Here is a 15,739-nt window from a genome sequence, read left to right as displayed (position 1 = left end):
ATTTGACAATGTGTTTTACAGCAGTTTGAAGTATTTGCAGAAATGTTTTTCATGATTTGTCCCCATGGCACCCTGTTCCCTACATAGTGCACTGCAAAAGTGTAGGCAATGGGGTACCATTTGGGACTCATTCCATAGTCATTCTGGTGAAGATGTAGTGTGTCATGGACAGGTTGTACCTGTGGAGTGCACTTCCTCTGTCTTCACGGTGCACCACAGGTGCACCACAGGTCAGAATGCCTCTGGTGTTTTTATGGTTATCCGGGTTAGAAGGTGAGGACAACAGGGAGAATCTGATATCCAGAGCTGGGTCCTCCCTCCCTCCTCTCCTTCTCTCTCTGGATCCCAGGACAGAGAAGTATTTACAAGGCTCTGTGGGATTGGAGGGCTGCCTGCCTCCTCTGCCTGCCAGACTGCTTCACTCAACCGGGTTGGGCTATAGACAGGGGGAGGACAAGACAGGGTCTTCCACTAAGCTGAGAGGAATCAGCCTTTGTCAAGTTGAAACAAACGGGAAACTGTCCATCCTGCCTGGTGCTCCAGCCCTCAGCCATCTGACAGCCCATGTCAGGAACAGGCAGTAAGACGTCAGGTCAACTCCATGGGAGCGGAGGAAAACAGATTCATCCTGTCTCCTTCTCAGCTTCCATCTCTGTACTGCTGAGATAGCACTCCGCGTGGTCTACTCTGGATACTCTGGAATATTCTTTGGAATGCGTGGTCGGTAAATCATGTTCTGTGAAGAGGCTGTGTCTCATAGCCACAGCAGGCGATGGTGGACATGTGCGTTTTGTTTTCAGAATCCTGCCACTTTTGGACATGCGGGACTCTAGCGGAGAGGGTTTCATAACACACCAGACGGTCGACCAGCTGAACGAACTGAGAGTCGTGCAGGGAGAGAGAGAGAGAAATAGATCACAATGCTTTGTTGTTCAATGCTCAAACAATGTGGGGGACAAGTCACCTTATCCAATATGAATCAATAGGAAACGAGTACATACTTATTGATTTGGTATGACTCATTGCTGGGTGGGTGTCTTGGTCATTGATGTTGCACATGCTATGCTCTGATTGGCTGCTCTATACTAGGCAAACCGCCACATATTTTGGTTAGATTGTGCATATATTGAGTTTGAATGTAGTGAGCTTTTTCTTGGCTGTTTTGCCTAGTGATCATTTGCTGGCCTCCATTCATTTTTGGTCGATTTTGATCTCACAGATAGTCAGTCCTTGCATCCATAGCTCTGTCTATGAATTTGAGATTGGTTACATTTCTCCAGCCACCATATCCCTCAGCTGTTTACCCCCAAAAAGTGATGGGGTGACCGCTTTGTTGTTTTTAGAATCCCGTATTGACCCTTTAACACTAGGAGAGCCGAGAGCATCACTTTGACTGCAAAATGATTTAAAGTCATGTCCGCCCCTGTCCTTGACATTTCCTAAATAAGTCCATATAACACACTGTCATTGTTAGAATCTTAATATCACAACCAGAATTTGGGTTATAAGCAGTTTTAAGAGGTCATCCCCCCCCTCCACTCATTCACCGCCAGTCGTTCACTGGCAGTCAGCCTGGGCAGCTGAGGATGGCCCATTGAAACTACACCTAAACTATATCTAAACTAATTTCACATGTATAATAAATTGACTAAAGACTAGATGAAGTTGATAATTGTCTGATGGGTGAGAAATATTATCAATTGATAAATTGTATATGAAGAATCTGATGAACAGCACAGCTTGGAATTGACACAGGGAAAGTGTCCTACAAAGTCACAAGCATGTTAGACATTTCGGTGTCAATATTGTTTCAGAAAGAGCATATGCTGCAGTTTCTAAATCACTTATTCAACTCTTATAAATGACCCCTTGAGCTCTATTTTAAAATCTAACTTCTGGACAGAATTACTGTGATTCCATGCACAACACTCAAAGCACAGTAGTAATCTATTGAAACTCAAAATATGCCATTTCTGTTCTTCTAAAATGTATCTTCTTAAAAGCCCGCACAGTAAAAATCTTTGCAGTCATGTTCATGAAATGTGAATATATTTGGATGAAACCAGATCAAAGTATGAAATATTGCTGTTGCTTCTACATTGATAAAGTTTGTTGATAAAGTTACTGGTCCTCTCCCCCATGTCAAACACTTGGATTCAGGAGGGATTTTGTGACAAAATCTATCATTTTTATACGCCAATAGTAACGCCTCATTCTCTTACCTTAATTTAAATAAGTATCACTTGTAACCAACATGGCAGAAGGCGTGTTCACAGAGTGGTGTGGTTTACATAGCTAGGTAGCTAGTCTACTGGTACCAGAATTTGACTGCAGCATGTCAGAAAAAATACTTTGAGGTTTCCCCTGTTCATCTAAATAGACACGCTCTCATCTGTGTCTGGTGTTCGCTACTAACTGCCTAGCTAGGTCTTCATCCAGCATGGGACAAAAGTGGGGAAAGGGTTGCCCAAAACTCCAACACAGTTGTCATGTCACTAAATCAATGCAACAATGCAGCACATGCAACACGGAAGATTCATAATGACGTCTTGACATCAAATAAAATGTCATTGGTCACATACACATATTTAGCAGATGTTATTGCAGGTGTAGTGAAATACTTGTGTTCCTAGCTCCAGCAGTGCAGTAGTATCTAACAACAATACACACAAATCTAAAAGTAAAAGAACGGAATTAAGAAATATATAAATATTAGGATGAGCAATGTCGAAGTGGCATTGACTAAAATACAGTAGAATAGAATACAGTATATACATATGAGATGAGTAGTCATGACCAGGGTGGTAAATGTACTTTTTGGTCCACTAGCCACTGTGGCAGGTAGATTAAAAAAATCTACCAGCCACTCAGATTTTTTACCAGCAAATTGTTTTTATTTTTTATAATTACAACAAAAATCACAACAACAAAAAACAGATAAGCATGCTCTCTAATGTTTAAAAAACAAGAAATGTGTTCCTAGTAAGAAGTAATGGGGTACAGTATATTGGTTATATTGCTTAATTTCATTTCATTTGTGTGACCTGCGTCTTTTAACCAATGTATGTTAAACTAAAGTATTTAGATCCAATAGTTAAAACAAATAAACAGTTTTTCAACTGAACATCAAGAGTCAACAAAGTTCCTTCCCTGCCACAAAATGCTGAGTGATACGACTTATTTATTATTATATTTCAGGGCTCTACGCTGACATTTTTTACAACAAGTACATGATATGCTCCTAAGTAGAAATGTAGAAGCACACAAATACATCTAGGAGAACAATGACTAAAAGTCAGTGAATAAAAGTGTTTGGGAGTGATCCATGCTCAATCAAGCACAATCATTAGGTCAGATACATTTCCTGTCAGCCCTTTAAGGGACGGACCGTTACCGTGGTAACTTGGGCACCGGCTTGTCTGTGATGAAAAAAATCTCAGACTGCGATGTCTTCCTAGCAGCAGACAGTTTCATCAAACTCAAATTAACATTGAAAAACAACCTACTGTAGTAGCATGTGAACATAACGATGTAACAAGAAACAGTAGGACACATTTACACTTTAGTAGCCTTTCTTGTCAATTTTATTTTGTTTATGTTCCCAAATGCTCTGCGTGACCACCCGCTAACTTGGCTGGTGAAATATACATTCTTAAAAATCTACCCGCATTTGGCAGGTGGCAGGTGTTAATTTCCAACCCTTTCCAACTTTATCAGTCATGATACACTATATATACAAAAGTATTTGGACACCCCTTCAAATTAGTGGATTCGGCTATTTCAGCCACACCCATTGCTGACAGGTGTATAAAATCGAGCACACAGCCATGCAATCGCCATAGACACACATTGCCAGTAGAATGGCCTTACTGAAGAGCTCAGTGACTTTCAACGTGGCACTGTCATAGTCATCAAAATGATGTTGGATGCATTTGCTGTTTGTTTTGGTTGAGTTTCAGATTATTTTGTGCCCAATAGAAATGAATGGTAAATAATGTATTGTGTCATTTTGGAGTCACTTTTATTGTAAATAAGAATATAATATGTTACTAAACACTTCTACATTAATTGAGATGCTACCATGATTACGGATAGTCCTGAATGAATCGTGAATAATGATAAGTGAGAAAGTTAAAGACGCAGAAGTATCTTACCCCAAGACATGCTAACCTCTCAGCATTATATTAACAGGGGAGGTTAGCATTTTTTGGGGGTATGATATTTGTTCGTCTGTAACTTTCTCAGTCCATTATTCACTATCCGTAACCACGGTAGCATCCAAAAATAATCTGAAACACAACCAAAACAAACAGCAAATGTATCCAACATCATTTTGTGCTAGGAATATGGGACCAAATATTACACTTTTGACTACTTTAAAACACATTGTGAATTTGTCCAAATACTTTTGGTCACCTAAAACATTTTATGATATTTATGAAATGTTTTGCTCATTTTTAACCAGACCAGATCACTGTCCCTTGGCCTCTGAGGGAAAATATACGTAGATGCTTTTTCTCATCTTGGATAGAGCTTTACTGACAGAATACCATCTGTCAGAGGTAAAGGTCAAAGGTCAAAGGTAAAGGTCAAATTGACTTAAAATTGACTTCAGATCAGTGTTGCTCAGCCTCTGAAAATCATAGGGAAATTATAATTATATCTATGCGATCAGCGTGGTTGCACCATTCACGTGCAGAAAGCTTGTTTCTAGGACAAACTGTTTTAGAAGTTTGAGACCCATACTTAGGAAAGGAGATGAAGGATCATGGTGGGAAAAATTACGTCAAGTAGTATTTTAGTGATTTCAAACATAAGGGTTAAGGGTTAATGGGTTACGGGTTAATGGATTTTAACACTTGAATTGTGGTGTTTTAGTGTTTTTTCATTTGTACACATACTGTAACCTACAGTTACATAAACTATTGAAAATACGATTGTGTTCTTTGAAATAAATTGTATTTCGTATTCTGTTACCCAAGACATTCATAAACACAACCAAATTATACTTTTTTTTGCAGTAGCGTATATGAAAAGTATTTATTAGAATGTTGACGTCCAAAAGACTAGCGTTACGCACTTGAATAAGATGTTGGTAGACATCAACGCGAACACACTGGGGGGGGGGGATCAGTTGTTTTCCATATCACGCTGTGGTGTACTGTGGAGAACGCTCTTCATCACCCAGCTCGCTGTGCTGCTGTTGCGTTGTGATCAATGTCCTTGCCTCGCCTCTCCCCCTGTGTTTTTGTGCGATCAAGAGAGGAAAGTGGCCAGGCACTGTTGTGAATACCAAGTCTGTACGCAGTGTGAAGTCAATGAGAGGGAAAGAGCAGTAGAAACCTACGGTAATAGCTTTGTAATAGTCCTAAATGGTGCTCTGTGATCCGGGAAACATTCTCTTGAATGCAAATGGTCCTATTTTCGATGCTCACATACCATGCAGGACTTTAACGACGATATTACAGGTATGTGACTACAGGTGATGAAAAAGAAGCAGCTAGGCCTACAAAATATAGCATAGAGCACTGTAACATACCATTCTGTTTGTTCTCTTTTCTTTTATCGTCATTTATTACTGTTCCAATGACATGCCATTGGCTTAGAAAACTTTGTGAGAACTTTGAAGAAAAAGTGTTCAGGGTCTGGGGAAAACATTGAGAAGAAGTGCGAGCTTGTCTTTGTGTTATCTATCATCATCATCAGACTGCAGTTATGTGTTCCTTTTATTTCAGGAATGTACATCACTTAGTGAGATTACAGAGATGAAAGCTGATTAGCTGAATCTTGTCCTGATTAGCTGAGCCTTGTCCTGATCTGACTCTCTTCTTCCTCCCCAGGGTCCTTCAGAAACGATGGGATTAAGGCGTCTGATGTCCTGCCTGTGCTGAAAGAGAAAGTGGCCTTTGTGTCAGGTGAGTGTGTGCCCGCGTCCCCTATTCCCTAGCCCTGTCGGCCCTGTTCCAAAGTAGTGCACTACTGGGTACTGTTTGGGTTGCAACAGTGATGCTTCAGTTTGACGAATCCACTATGGGAAATCATGAAGAGGTTTTCTTTTCTGGCCGGCAGTGTTCATGGCAGACCAATGCTGAGGAAATACTTGTCCCATGACAAGTATGATTTAGTAGCACATGACAAGCATGTAGACGTTTAACCATCGGCACAACAACAACAACTTTGACGTGCGAGAAAGAGAGTTTCTTTCTTATTGAACAAGTTCAGGTAGGTCCCTCCCCGTTTTGGCCGTTTTGCTTCTGTTTAGTTACTTTGTCTATTTGATCCAATTAATTAATATGAAGCAACAGCGCAGGGTACGTCAGGACATGTGATTGGCCATTCGTCCGGACCGGTCATAACTTCGCTAATAATTCCTTACGGATCATAGTGGCTGTTCAGAGACTGAAAGGAGAGATCACTCATTCTATGGAAGGGAAAGGGGATCCCTAGTCAGTTGCACACAACTGAATGCAATCAAACAAAATGTTTCTTTAAACCTTTATCCCAACCCCTCTGAATCAAAGTGGTGCAGGGGGTTGTTGGGGGTTAACTGCCTTGCGCAAGGGCGGAACACCTTGCCAGCTCTGGGATTCGATCTAGCAAGCTTTCTGTCACTGGCCCAACACTCTAACCCCTAGGCTACCTGCCACCCCATGATATGCTGTTGTAGCAGAATACCTTACATTGAATCACAACCTCTACATGGAATGCTAGGTTTGGTTTCCAGTACTGTTGATGTAAGGCTGGGGACTCCTATGGGCTCTGGTCGAAGGAGTGCACTATATAGGGAATAGGGTACCATTTGGGACATACTGGATGTCAGTACAAGGGCCCGTTATCACATTCCCCTCCCCTAGAACTTACTGTAGCTTAGATGTAGCTTAGATGTCACCCTGGTCATTTCTACTGTACAGAACATTCTCGTTACAGAGTTCAACAGTACAGAGGCAGACCTGGGTTCAAATACTATTCAAAATCGTTCAAATACTTTTAGTGTTTGCTTTAGCGTGGCTGCAGGGCCAGATGGGTGGGGTTTGCAATTCTATAAGTGTTCTACTGGCTCTATTGTGGCAGGCAAGCTCAATCAAGCACAGCAACATTTGAAATGATTTAAAATAGTGTTTAAACCCAGGTATGGACAGTGGAGATAAACATTTCCATGACCTTAATGCTCATTAATACAATGCTGCTGGCCAGAATCCCTCTTAGTTCATTGCAGCCAGCCAGTGTGACTAAAACATATTTTTTTGCCTTTTGTTTCATCATTTTTGACTCATCTCTGAATGAACAGGGTAAACAGGTCAAATGCTGGTAAAGAAAGCTGACGGGGAACGGGAGCTGACTAGAACTCTGTTGTAAAAACAAGTTCAACGCCATGTAAAATAGAAAGAATCTCATTTAGTCTAATAAACTTAAGGCCGTTGTTAACTCAAGGCATTCTTTGAGCTGTAGAGAATAGATACAGATATTGGGGCGGCAGGTAGACTAGTGCTTAGAGTGTTGGACTAGTAACCGAAAGGCTGCAAGATCGAATCCCCGAGCTGACAAGGTAAAAATATGTCGTTCTGCCCCTGAACAAGGCAGTTAACCCACTGTTCGAAGGCCGTCATTGAAAATAAGAATTTGTTCTTAACTGACTTGCCTGGTAAAATAAAATACAGAACCAGTCAAAAGTTTGGACACACCAACTCATTCAACGGTTGTTCTTTATTTTTTACTATTTTATACATTGTAGAATAATAGTGAAGACATCAAAACTATGAAATAACATGAAATAAATAATCATGTAGTAACCAAAAAAGTGATAAACAAATCAAAATATGTTTTATATTTGAGATTCTTCAAAGTAGCCACCCTTTCCCTTGATGACAGCTTTGAACACTCTTGGCATTCTCTCAACCAGCTTCATGAGGTAGTCACCTGGAATGCATTTACATTAACAGGTGTGCCTTGTCAAAAGTTAATTTGTGGAATTTCTTTCCTTCTTATTGCGTTTGAGCAAAGCAGTTGTGACAAGTTAGTGTGGTATACAGAAGATAGCCCTATTTGGTAAAATACCAAGTCCATATTATGGCAAGAACAACTCAAATAAGCAAAGAGAAACAACAGCCCATCATTACTTTAAGACATGAAGGTCAGTCAATCCGGAAAATTTCAAGAACCTTGAAAGTTTCTTCAAGTGCAGTCACAAAAACCATCAAGCGCTATGATGAAACTGGCTCTCATGGGTTCAGCCACAGGAAAGGAAGACCCAGAGTTACCTCTTCTGCAGAGGATAAGTTCATTAGAGTCAACTGCACCTCAGATTGCAGCCCAAATAAATGCTTCACAGAGTTCAAGTAACAGACACATCTCAACATCAACTGTTCAGGCCTTCATGGTTAAATTGCTGCAAATGAACCACTACTAAAGGTCACCAATAAGAAAAAGAGACTTGCTTGGCCCAAGAAACACGAGCAAAGGACATTAGACCGGTGGAAATCTGTCCTTTGGTTTGATGAGTAGGTGAACGGATAATCTCCGCATATGTGGTTCCCACCGTGAAGCATGGAGGAGGTGTGATGGTGTGGGGGTGCTTTGCTGCTGACACTGTCAATCAATCAATCAATCAAGTTTATTTTATATAGCCCTTCGTACATCAGCTAATATCTCGAAGTGCTGTACAGAAACCAGCCTAAAACCCCAAACAGCTAGTAATGCAGGTGTAGAAGCACGGTGGCTAGGAAAAACTCCCTAGAAAGGCCAAAACCTAGGAAGAAACCTAGAGAGGAACCAGGCTATGAGGGGTGGCCAGTCCTCTTCTGGCTGTGCCGGGTGGAGATTATAACAGAACTATGCCAAGATGTTCAAAAATGTTCATAAGTGACAAGCATGGTCAAATAATAATCATGAATAATTTTCAGTTGGCTTTTCATAGCCGATCATTAAGAGTTGAAAAACAACAGGTCTGGGACAGGTGGCGGTTCCATAACCGCAGGCAGAACAGTTGAAACTGGAATAGCAGCAAGGCCAGGCGGACTGGGGACAGCAAGGAGTCACCACACCCGGTAGTCCCGACGTATGGTCCTAGGGCTCAGGTCCTCCGAGAGAAAGAAAGAGAGAAGGAGAAAATTAGAGAGAGCCAAGATTTTCAAAATGTTCATAAATGACAAGCATGGTCAAATAATAATCAGGAATAAATCTCAGTTGGCTTTTCATAGCCGATCATTAAGAGTTGAAAACAGCAGGTCTGGGACAGGTAGGGGTTCCGTAACCGCAGGCAGAACAGTTGAAACTGGAATAGCAGCAAGGCCAGGCGGACTGGGGACAGCAAGGAGTCATCATGCCCGGTAGTCCTGACGTATGGTCCTAGGGCTCAGGTTCTCAGAGAGAGAGAAAGAAAGAGAGAACGAGAGAATTAGAGAGAGCATACTTAAATTCACACAGGACACTGGATAAGACAGGAGAAGTACTCCAGGTATAACCAACTGACCCTAGCCCCCCGACACATAAACTACTGCAGCATAAATACTGGAGGCTGAGACAGGAGCGGTCAGGAGACACTGTGGCCCCATCCGAAGATACCCCCGGACAGGGCCAAACAGGAAGGATATAACCCCACCCACTTTGCCAAAGCACAGCCCCCGCACCACTAGAGGGATATCTTCAACCACCAACTTACAATCCTGAGACAAGGCCGAGTATAGCCCACAAAGATCTCCACCACAGCACAAACCAAGGGGGGGCGCCAACCCAGACAGGAAGATCACGTCAGTAACTCAACCCACTCAAGTGACGCACCCCTCCTAGGGACGGCATGAAAGAGCACCAGTAAGCCAGTGACTCAGCCCCTGTAATAGGGTTAGAGGCAGAGAATCCCAGTGGAGAGAGGGGAACCGGCCAGGCAGAGACAGCAAGGGCGGTTCGTTGCTCCAGAGCCTTTCCGTTCACCTTCACACTCCTTGGCCAGACTACACTCAATCATATGACCTACTGAAGAGATAAGTCTTCAGTAAAGACTTAAAGGTTGAGACCGAGTCTGCGTCTCTCACATGGGTAGGCAGACTGTTCCATAAAAATGGAGATCTATAGGAGAAAGCCCTGCCTCCCGCTGTTTGCTTAGAAATTCTAGGGACAATTAGGAGGCCTGCGTCTTGTGACCGTAGCGTACGTATTGGTATGTACGGCAGGACCAACTCGGAAAGATAGGTAGGAGCAAGCCCATGTAACGCTTTATAGGTTAACAGTAAAACCTTGAAATCAGCCCTTGCCTTAACAGGGAGCCAGTGTAGGGAAGCTAGCACTGGAGTAATATGATCAAATTTCTTGGTTCTGTGATTTATTTCGAATTCAAGGCACACTTAACCAGCATGGCTACCACAGCATTCTGTAGCGATACGCCATCCCATCTGGTTTGCACTTAGTGGGACTATCAATTGTTTTTCAAAAGCACAATGACCCAAAACATACCTTCAGGCTGTGTAAGGGCTATTTAACCAATAAGGAGAGTGATGGAGTGCAGCATCAGATGACCTGGCCTCCACAATCACCCAACCTCAACCCAATTGAAACTGCCTACAGTTTTCCCTGGGGTTACCGAAGGTAACATTGTTACACAACCCCGCCTTTATGCCTAATGTCAGCAGCAATTACAAGAGTTCATGGCTTTCCACCCGTCGCCCTTCACTTCTACGACAGAAGAGCGTCTCCACCGTTTATGTCCAGTGCATGCTTTGCACATCTACTTGGATAGAACGAAAGCATGGCGAAATAACTCTTCTTGTCTTGGGTGCCCCCCTGCAAGTGTGGGCTCCTCTTTCGTCAACGGCTATCCCATTGGATAGGCTATAACAGTATATTGGCTTATAATAGCAAGGATTTATAGCCCCCGTAGGGTCTGAGGGCTCATTCCACCAGAGGTATGGCTAACTCTTGGGCACTGTTCAAAGCCATCTCTTTGCAAGAGATTTTCAATGAGGCATGTTGGGCCACCCCTCATACATTAATGAGGTCTTACCGACTGGATGTCACTGCACCTTCCTCAGAGCCTCTGAGGGGTGATGCTGTTGGGACTACCCTGGCTTCGGAGAGCATGTCTGCGATACGGGAGTTGGCCATATCCCATAAGTGAGACATTGAAATGAGTATTCGAAATAGAACCTATGAGAAAAATTAGTGAAATGTCTCACCGCATTTCCCTGCTCGCACGAGCCCAAGGAAGAGAAGCATGCATGAGAATGACCAGAGGACGTGCGAGTGGCGCCTTATAAGGAGGGAAGGGGCTCACCTTATTCGCCACTCGACCTGTCTGTCTCCAACAGATGTTGTGTGATTGGTTCGCTAGAGCGAATTCCATAAGTGAGACATCTCACTCATATTTTCATATAACCGGGGTTATGCAAGTAACACTACATTTTTTTTCTCCCGAAAATACATAGAGGTTCCCCCAGCAGCAGTAGAGTAATGTTGGCCTTATCTCTGTGACGAGGCCCAGTGTCACAGAGATAACGAGGCCCAGTGCCACACACACACACACACGCATACGCACGCACACACACACACACACACACACACACACACACACACACACACACACACACACACACACACACACACACACACACACACACACACACACACACACACACACACACACACACACACACACACACACACACACACACACACACACACACACACACACACACACACACACACACACGCTGAGCAGGTGGACCTTGAGGATGAAAGACTGGTGGACGTTTGTCAGAGAGGGGAGGAGGAGGGGGAGGCACGGGGGAGCGCCGCCATCCGAGGGGGTTGGTTCTCCCAAAAAATGGAACAACGATCTGTCACCAACAAAATCCCACCTGGATAAGGCCCTCCATGCCCTTCCTCTGGGGCGTTGTTGCTGCCTTGCCTCCCTGTCTCCCTTGCTGTTGCTAAGTCCCATGAGCACCAGGGAGAAACAAATGTACTTCACCCTCAATCTGGTCATGCATCGCTCTACACATGGGATGCGTCCCAAATGACACCATATTCCCTATTATAGTGCACCACTTTTGACCATGGGCTCTCAAAAGTAGTACAAGAAATAGGGTGCCATTTGGGATAAAGACCTAGTAAATAAGAGACATGAAGATAGACCCTTTCTACTCTCATTATGTTGTATACCATGTCTTACTGTAATTGATGTACACGGGCACTTTGAGAGAATACTGAGAATCGCAGCATGAAGCTTTAGTACCCTATGGGCCCTGGTCAAAGTAGTGCACTATATAGGGAATAGGGTGCCATTTGGAGCAGAACACTGATGTGCACTTACAGCTCTATCTATTTCTGACATAGGGCTCTCAAAAATAAGGAGATTTCTACTGTCTGTGTTCCTACAGGAGGTCGTGATAAGAGAGGTGGCCCCATACTGACCTTCCCTGCCAGAAGCAACCATGATAGAATAAAACACGAGGAGCTGCGGCAGCTGGTGACCTACCTCTCCACTGTGCCCAGGTAAGAACAGTGGAGAGGTATCTGATTTATGATCCGTTTTTTTGCTTTTTAGATCACATCGAATAAGATTAAAGCAGCTTAGCATTTTTCAATCTTGTTCTGGTGTCAACTCTGCAGAATGGTCACTAGCTGGCATAGCCACAAAGTCATAAAATCTGATTTTAAACCTATCCCTAACCTTAACCCTAACCTTAACCACACTGCTAACCCTAACTTTAAATTAAGACCAAAAAAGCACATTCTTACAATATAGCCCATTTTGACTTTGCAGCTGGCATATCTAAAGGGGAATCACATAGTTTTGCCTCCAGGACAAGACTCATGACAATAAACATCAACCTGCAAGATTACATGGACAGATGGGACCTGATCCTAGATCAGCACTCCTACTCTGAGACGCTTGACACATACGGTCCCTGGACTCATTTCTTAATCATACTAATGTAAACATGACTTAATGTATGGGGCTAGCAGGAGAAACATGTCGTCACCATGCATGTTGACACACGGCATACACATTAGAGCGTACTTCAACATGGTCCATTCTGTTTTGTTGTCATAAGGAAATGGTCATCCATGTCGTGGTGTACGGTGCGTTCCGGAAAGTATTCAGACCCCTTTGACTTTTTCCACATTTTGATATGTTACAGCCTTATTCTAAAATGGATAAACAATTGTCATTTTTCTCATCAATCTACAGAAAATACCCCATGATGACAAAGCAAAAACATGTTTACACATTTTTGCAAATGTATTAATAAAAAATAAAAAAAACAGACATTTCTCATTTACATAAGTATTCAGACCCTTTACTCAGTACTTTGTTGAGGCACCTTTGGCAGCGATTTGTCTTGGATATGACCCTACAAACTCAGCACATCTGTATTTGGGTAGTTTCTCCCATTCTTCTCTGCATGTCCTCTCAAGCTCTGTCAGGTTGGATGGGGATTGTCGCTGCACAGCTATTTTCAGGTCTCCAGAGATGTTCGATCGGGTTCAAGTCCGGGCTCTGGCTGGGCCACTCAAGGACATTCAGAGACTTGTCCCGAAGCCACTCCTGCGTTTTTTTGGCTATGTGCTTATGGTCGTTGTCCTGTTGGAAGGTGAACCTTCGCCCCAGTCTGAGGTCCTGAGTGCTCTGTAGCAGGTTTTCATCAAGGATCTCTCTGCACTTTGCACCGTTCATCTTTCCCTCGATCCTGACTGGTCTCCCAGTCCCTGCCGCTGAAAAACATCCCCACATCATGATGCTGCCACCAGCGTGCATCACCGTAGGGATGGTGCAATGTTTCCTCCAGACGTGGCGCTTGGCATTCAGGCCAAAGAGTTCAATCTTGGTTTCATCAGACCAGAGAATCTTGTTTCTCATGCTCTGTAAGTCCTTTAGGTGCCTTTTGGCAAACTCGTGTGCCTTTTCTACTGAGGAGTGGCTTCCGTCTGGCCACTTTACCATAAAGGCCTGATTGGTGGAGGGCTGCAGAGATGGTTGTCCTTCTGGACGGTTCTCCCATCTCCACAGAGAGACTCTGGAGCTCTGTCTGAGTGACCATCAGGTTCTTGGTCACCTCTCTGACCAAGGCCCTTCTCCCCCGATTGCTCAGTTTGCCAGGCGGCCAGCTCTAGGAAGAGTCTTGGTGATTCAAAACTTCTTCCATTTAAGAATGATGGAGGCCACTGTGTTCTTGGGGACCTTCAGTGATGCAGACTTTTTTGTATACCCTTCCCCAGATCTGTGCCTCGACACAATCCTGTCTCAAAGCTCTACGGACAATTCCTTTGACCTCATGTCTTGTTTTTTGCTCTGACATGCACTGTCAACTGTGGGACCTTATATAGACATGTGTGTGCCTTTCCGATTCATGACCAATGAATTGAATTTACTACAGGTAGACTCCAATCAAGTTGTAGAAACATCTCAAGGATGATCAATGGAAACAGGATGCACCTGAGCTCAATTTTGAATCTCATAGCAAAGAGTCTGAATACTTGTGTAAATAAGGTGTTTGCAAAAATTTCTAAAAACCTGTTTTTGCTTTGTCATTATGGGGTATTGTGTGTAGATTGATGAGGGGAATAAAATAAAATAAACAATTTTAGAATAAGGCTGTAACGTAACAAAATGTGGAAAAAGTCAAGGGTTCTGAATACTTTCCAAATGTACTATATATCATGAAATGTAGACATTATTTGAATGAATATTCTTAGATGTGTGTCGAGCCAAGTGTTCGTTTTGTGATTGTAATTCTAATAGGACAAATGTGAAAATGCTCCCACAGAAGGATGTATGTAATTTGTATCTATAATTTCCATATATCTTTCTGTGGGAGCATTTTCAAATTTTTCTCGACACAGAAATTACAATCACAAAAGGAACACTCGGCACGACACACAAAATCTAAGAATATTGTAGACATTTGTAATTCTCATAGGAAAAATGTGAAAATGCTCCCACAAAAAGATGAATGGAAATTATAGATACAATTTACATACACTATATATACAAAAGTATGTAGTATAGTGTGTTTGACTATTTCAGCCACACCCATTGCTGACAGGTGTAGAAAATCGAGCACACAACCATGCAATCTCCATAGACAAACACTGGTAGTAGAATGGCCTTACTGAAGAGCTCAGTGACTTTCAAAGTGGCACCGTCATGCCACCTTTCCAATAAGTCAGTTTGTCAAATTTCTGCCCGGCTAGAGCTGCCCCGGTCAAATGTAAGTGATGTTGTGATGTTGTGAAGTGGAAACGTCTAGGAGCAACAACGGCTCAGCCACTAAGTTCTAGGCCACACAAGCTCATAGAATGGGACCGCTGAGTGCTGAAGCATGTAGTGGGTAAAAAATCATCTGTCCTCAGTTGCAACACTCACTACCGAGTTCCAAATTGATTCTGGAAGCAACGTCAGCACAAGAACTATTCATTGGGAACTTCATGAAATGGGTTTCCATGGCAGAGGAGCCGCACAAAAGTCTAAGATCACCATGCGTCGGCCGGAGTGGTGTAAAGTTCGCCGCATTGGACTCTGAAGCAGTGGGAACGTGTTCTCTGGAGTGATGAATCCCGCTTTACCATCTGGCAGTCCGACGGACAAATCTGGTTTTGGCGGATGCCAGGAGAACGCTACCTACCCCAATGCATAGGGCCAACTGTAAAGTTTGGTGGAGGAGGAATAATGGTTTGGGCTAGGCCCCTTAGTTCCAGTGAAGGGACATTTTAATGCTACAACATACAATGACATTTTATACGATTC

At 43.1% G+C, this 15,739-nt stretch overlaps 1 protein-coding gene across 1 annotated transcript in view; it reads left to right on the top strand.

Moving 5' to 3' along the window:
- Nucleotides 1–5,440: 5,440 nt before the first annotated feature.
- kalrna (kalirin RhoGEF kinase a) overlaps nucleotides 5,441–15,739 on the top strand; it is a 162,042-nt gene continuing 151,743 nt past the window's right edge. The window contains exons 1-3 of the mRNA XM_039006231.1: nucleotides 5,441–5,468; nucleotides 5,841–5,915; nucleotides 12,369–12,483. Of these exons, the coding sequence (XP_038862159.1) occupies nucleotides 5,441–5,468; nucleotides 5,841–5,915; nucleotides 12,369–12,483 (218 nt within the window). The remainder of the gene's footprint in view (nucleotides 5,469–5,840; nucleotides 5,916–12,368; nucleotides 12,484–15,739) is intronic.

The sequence above is a fragment of the Salvelinus namaycush genome, chromosome 13 (genome assembly GCF_016432855.1).
Source record: "Salvelinus namaycush isolate Seneca chromosome 13, SaNama_1.0, whole genome shotgun sequence".
Classification (NCBI taxonomy): Eukaryota; Metazoa; Chordata; class Actinopteri; order Salmoniformes; family Salmonidae; genus Salvelinus; species Salvelinus namaycush.
Note: the sequence above shows the minus strand (reverse complement) of the source record. Positions and strands in the feature narration are given on the sequence as shown.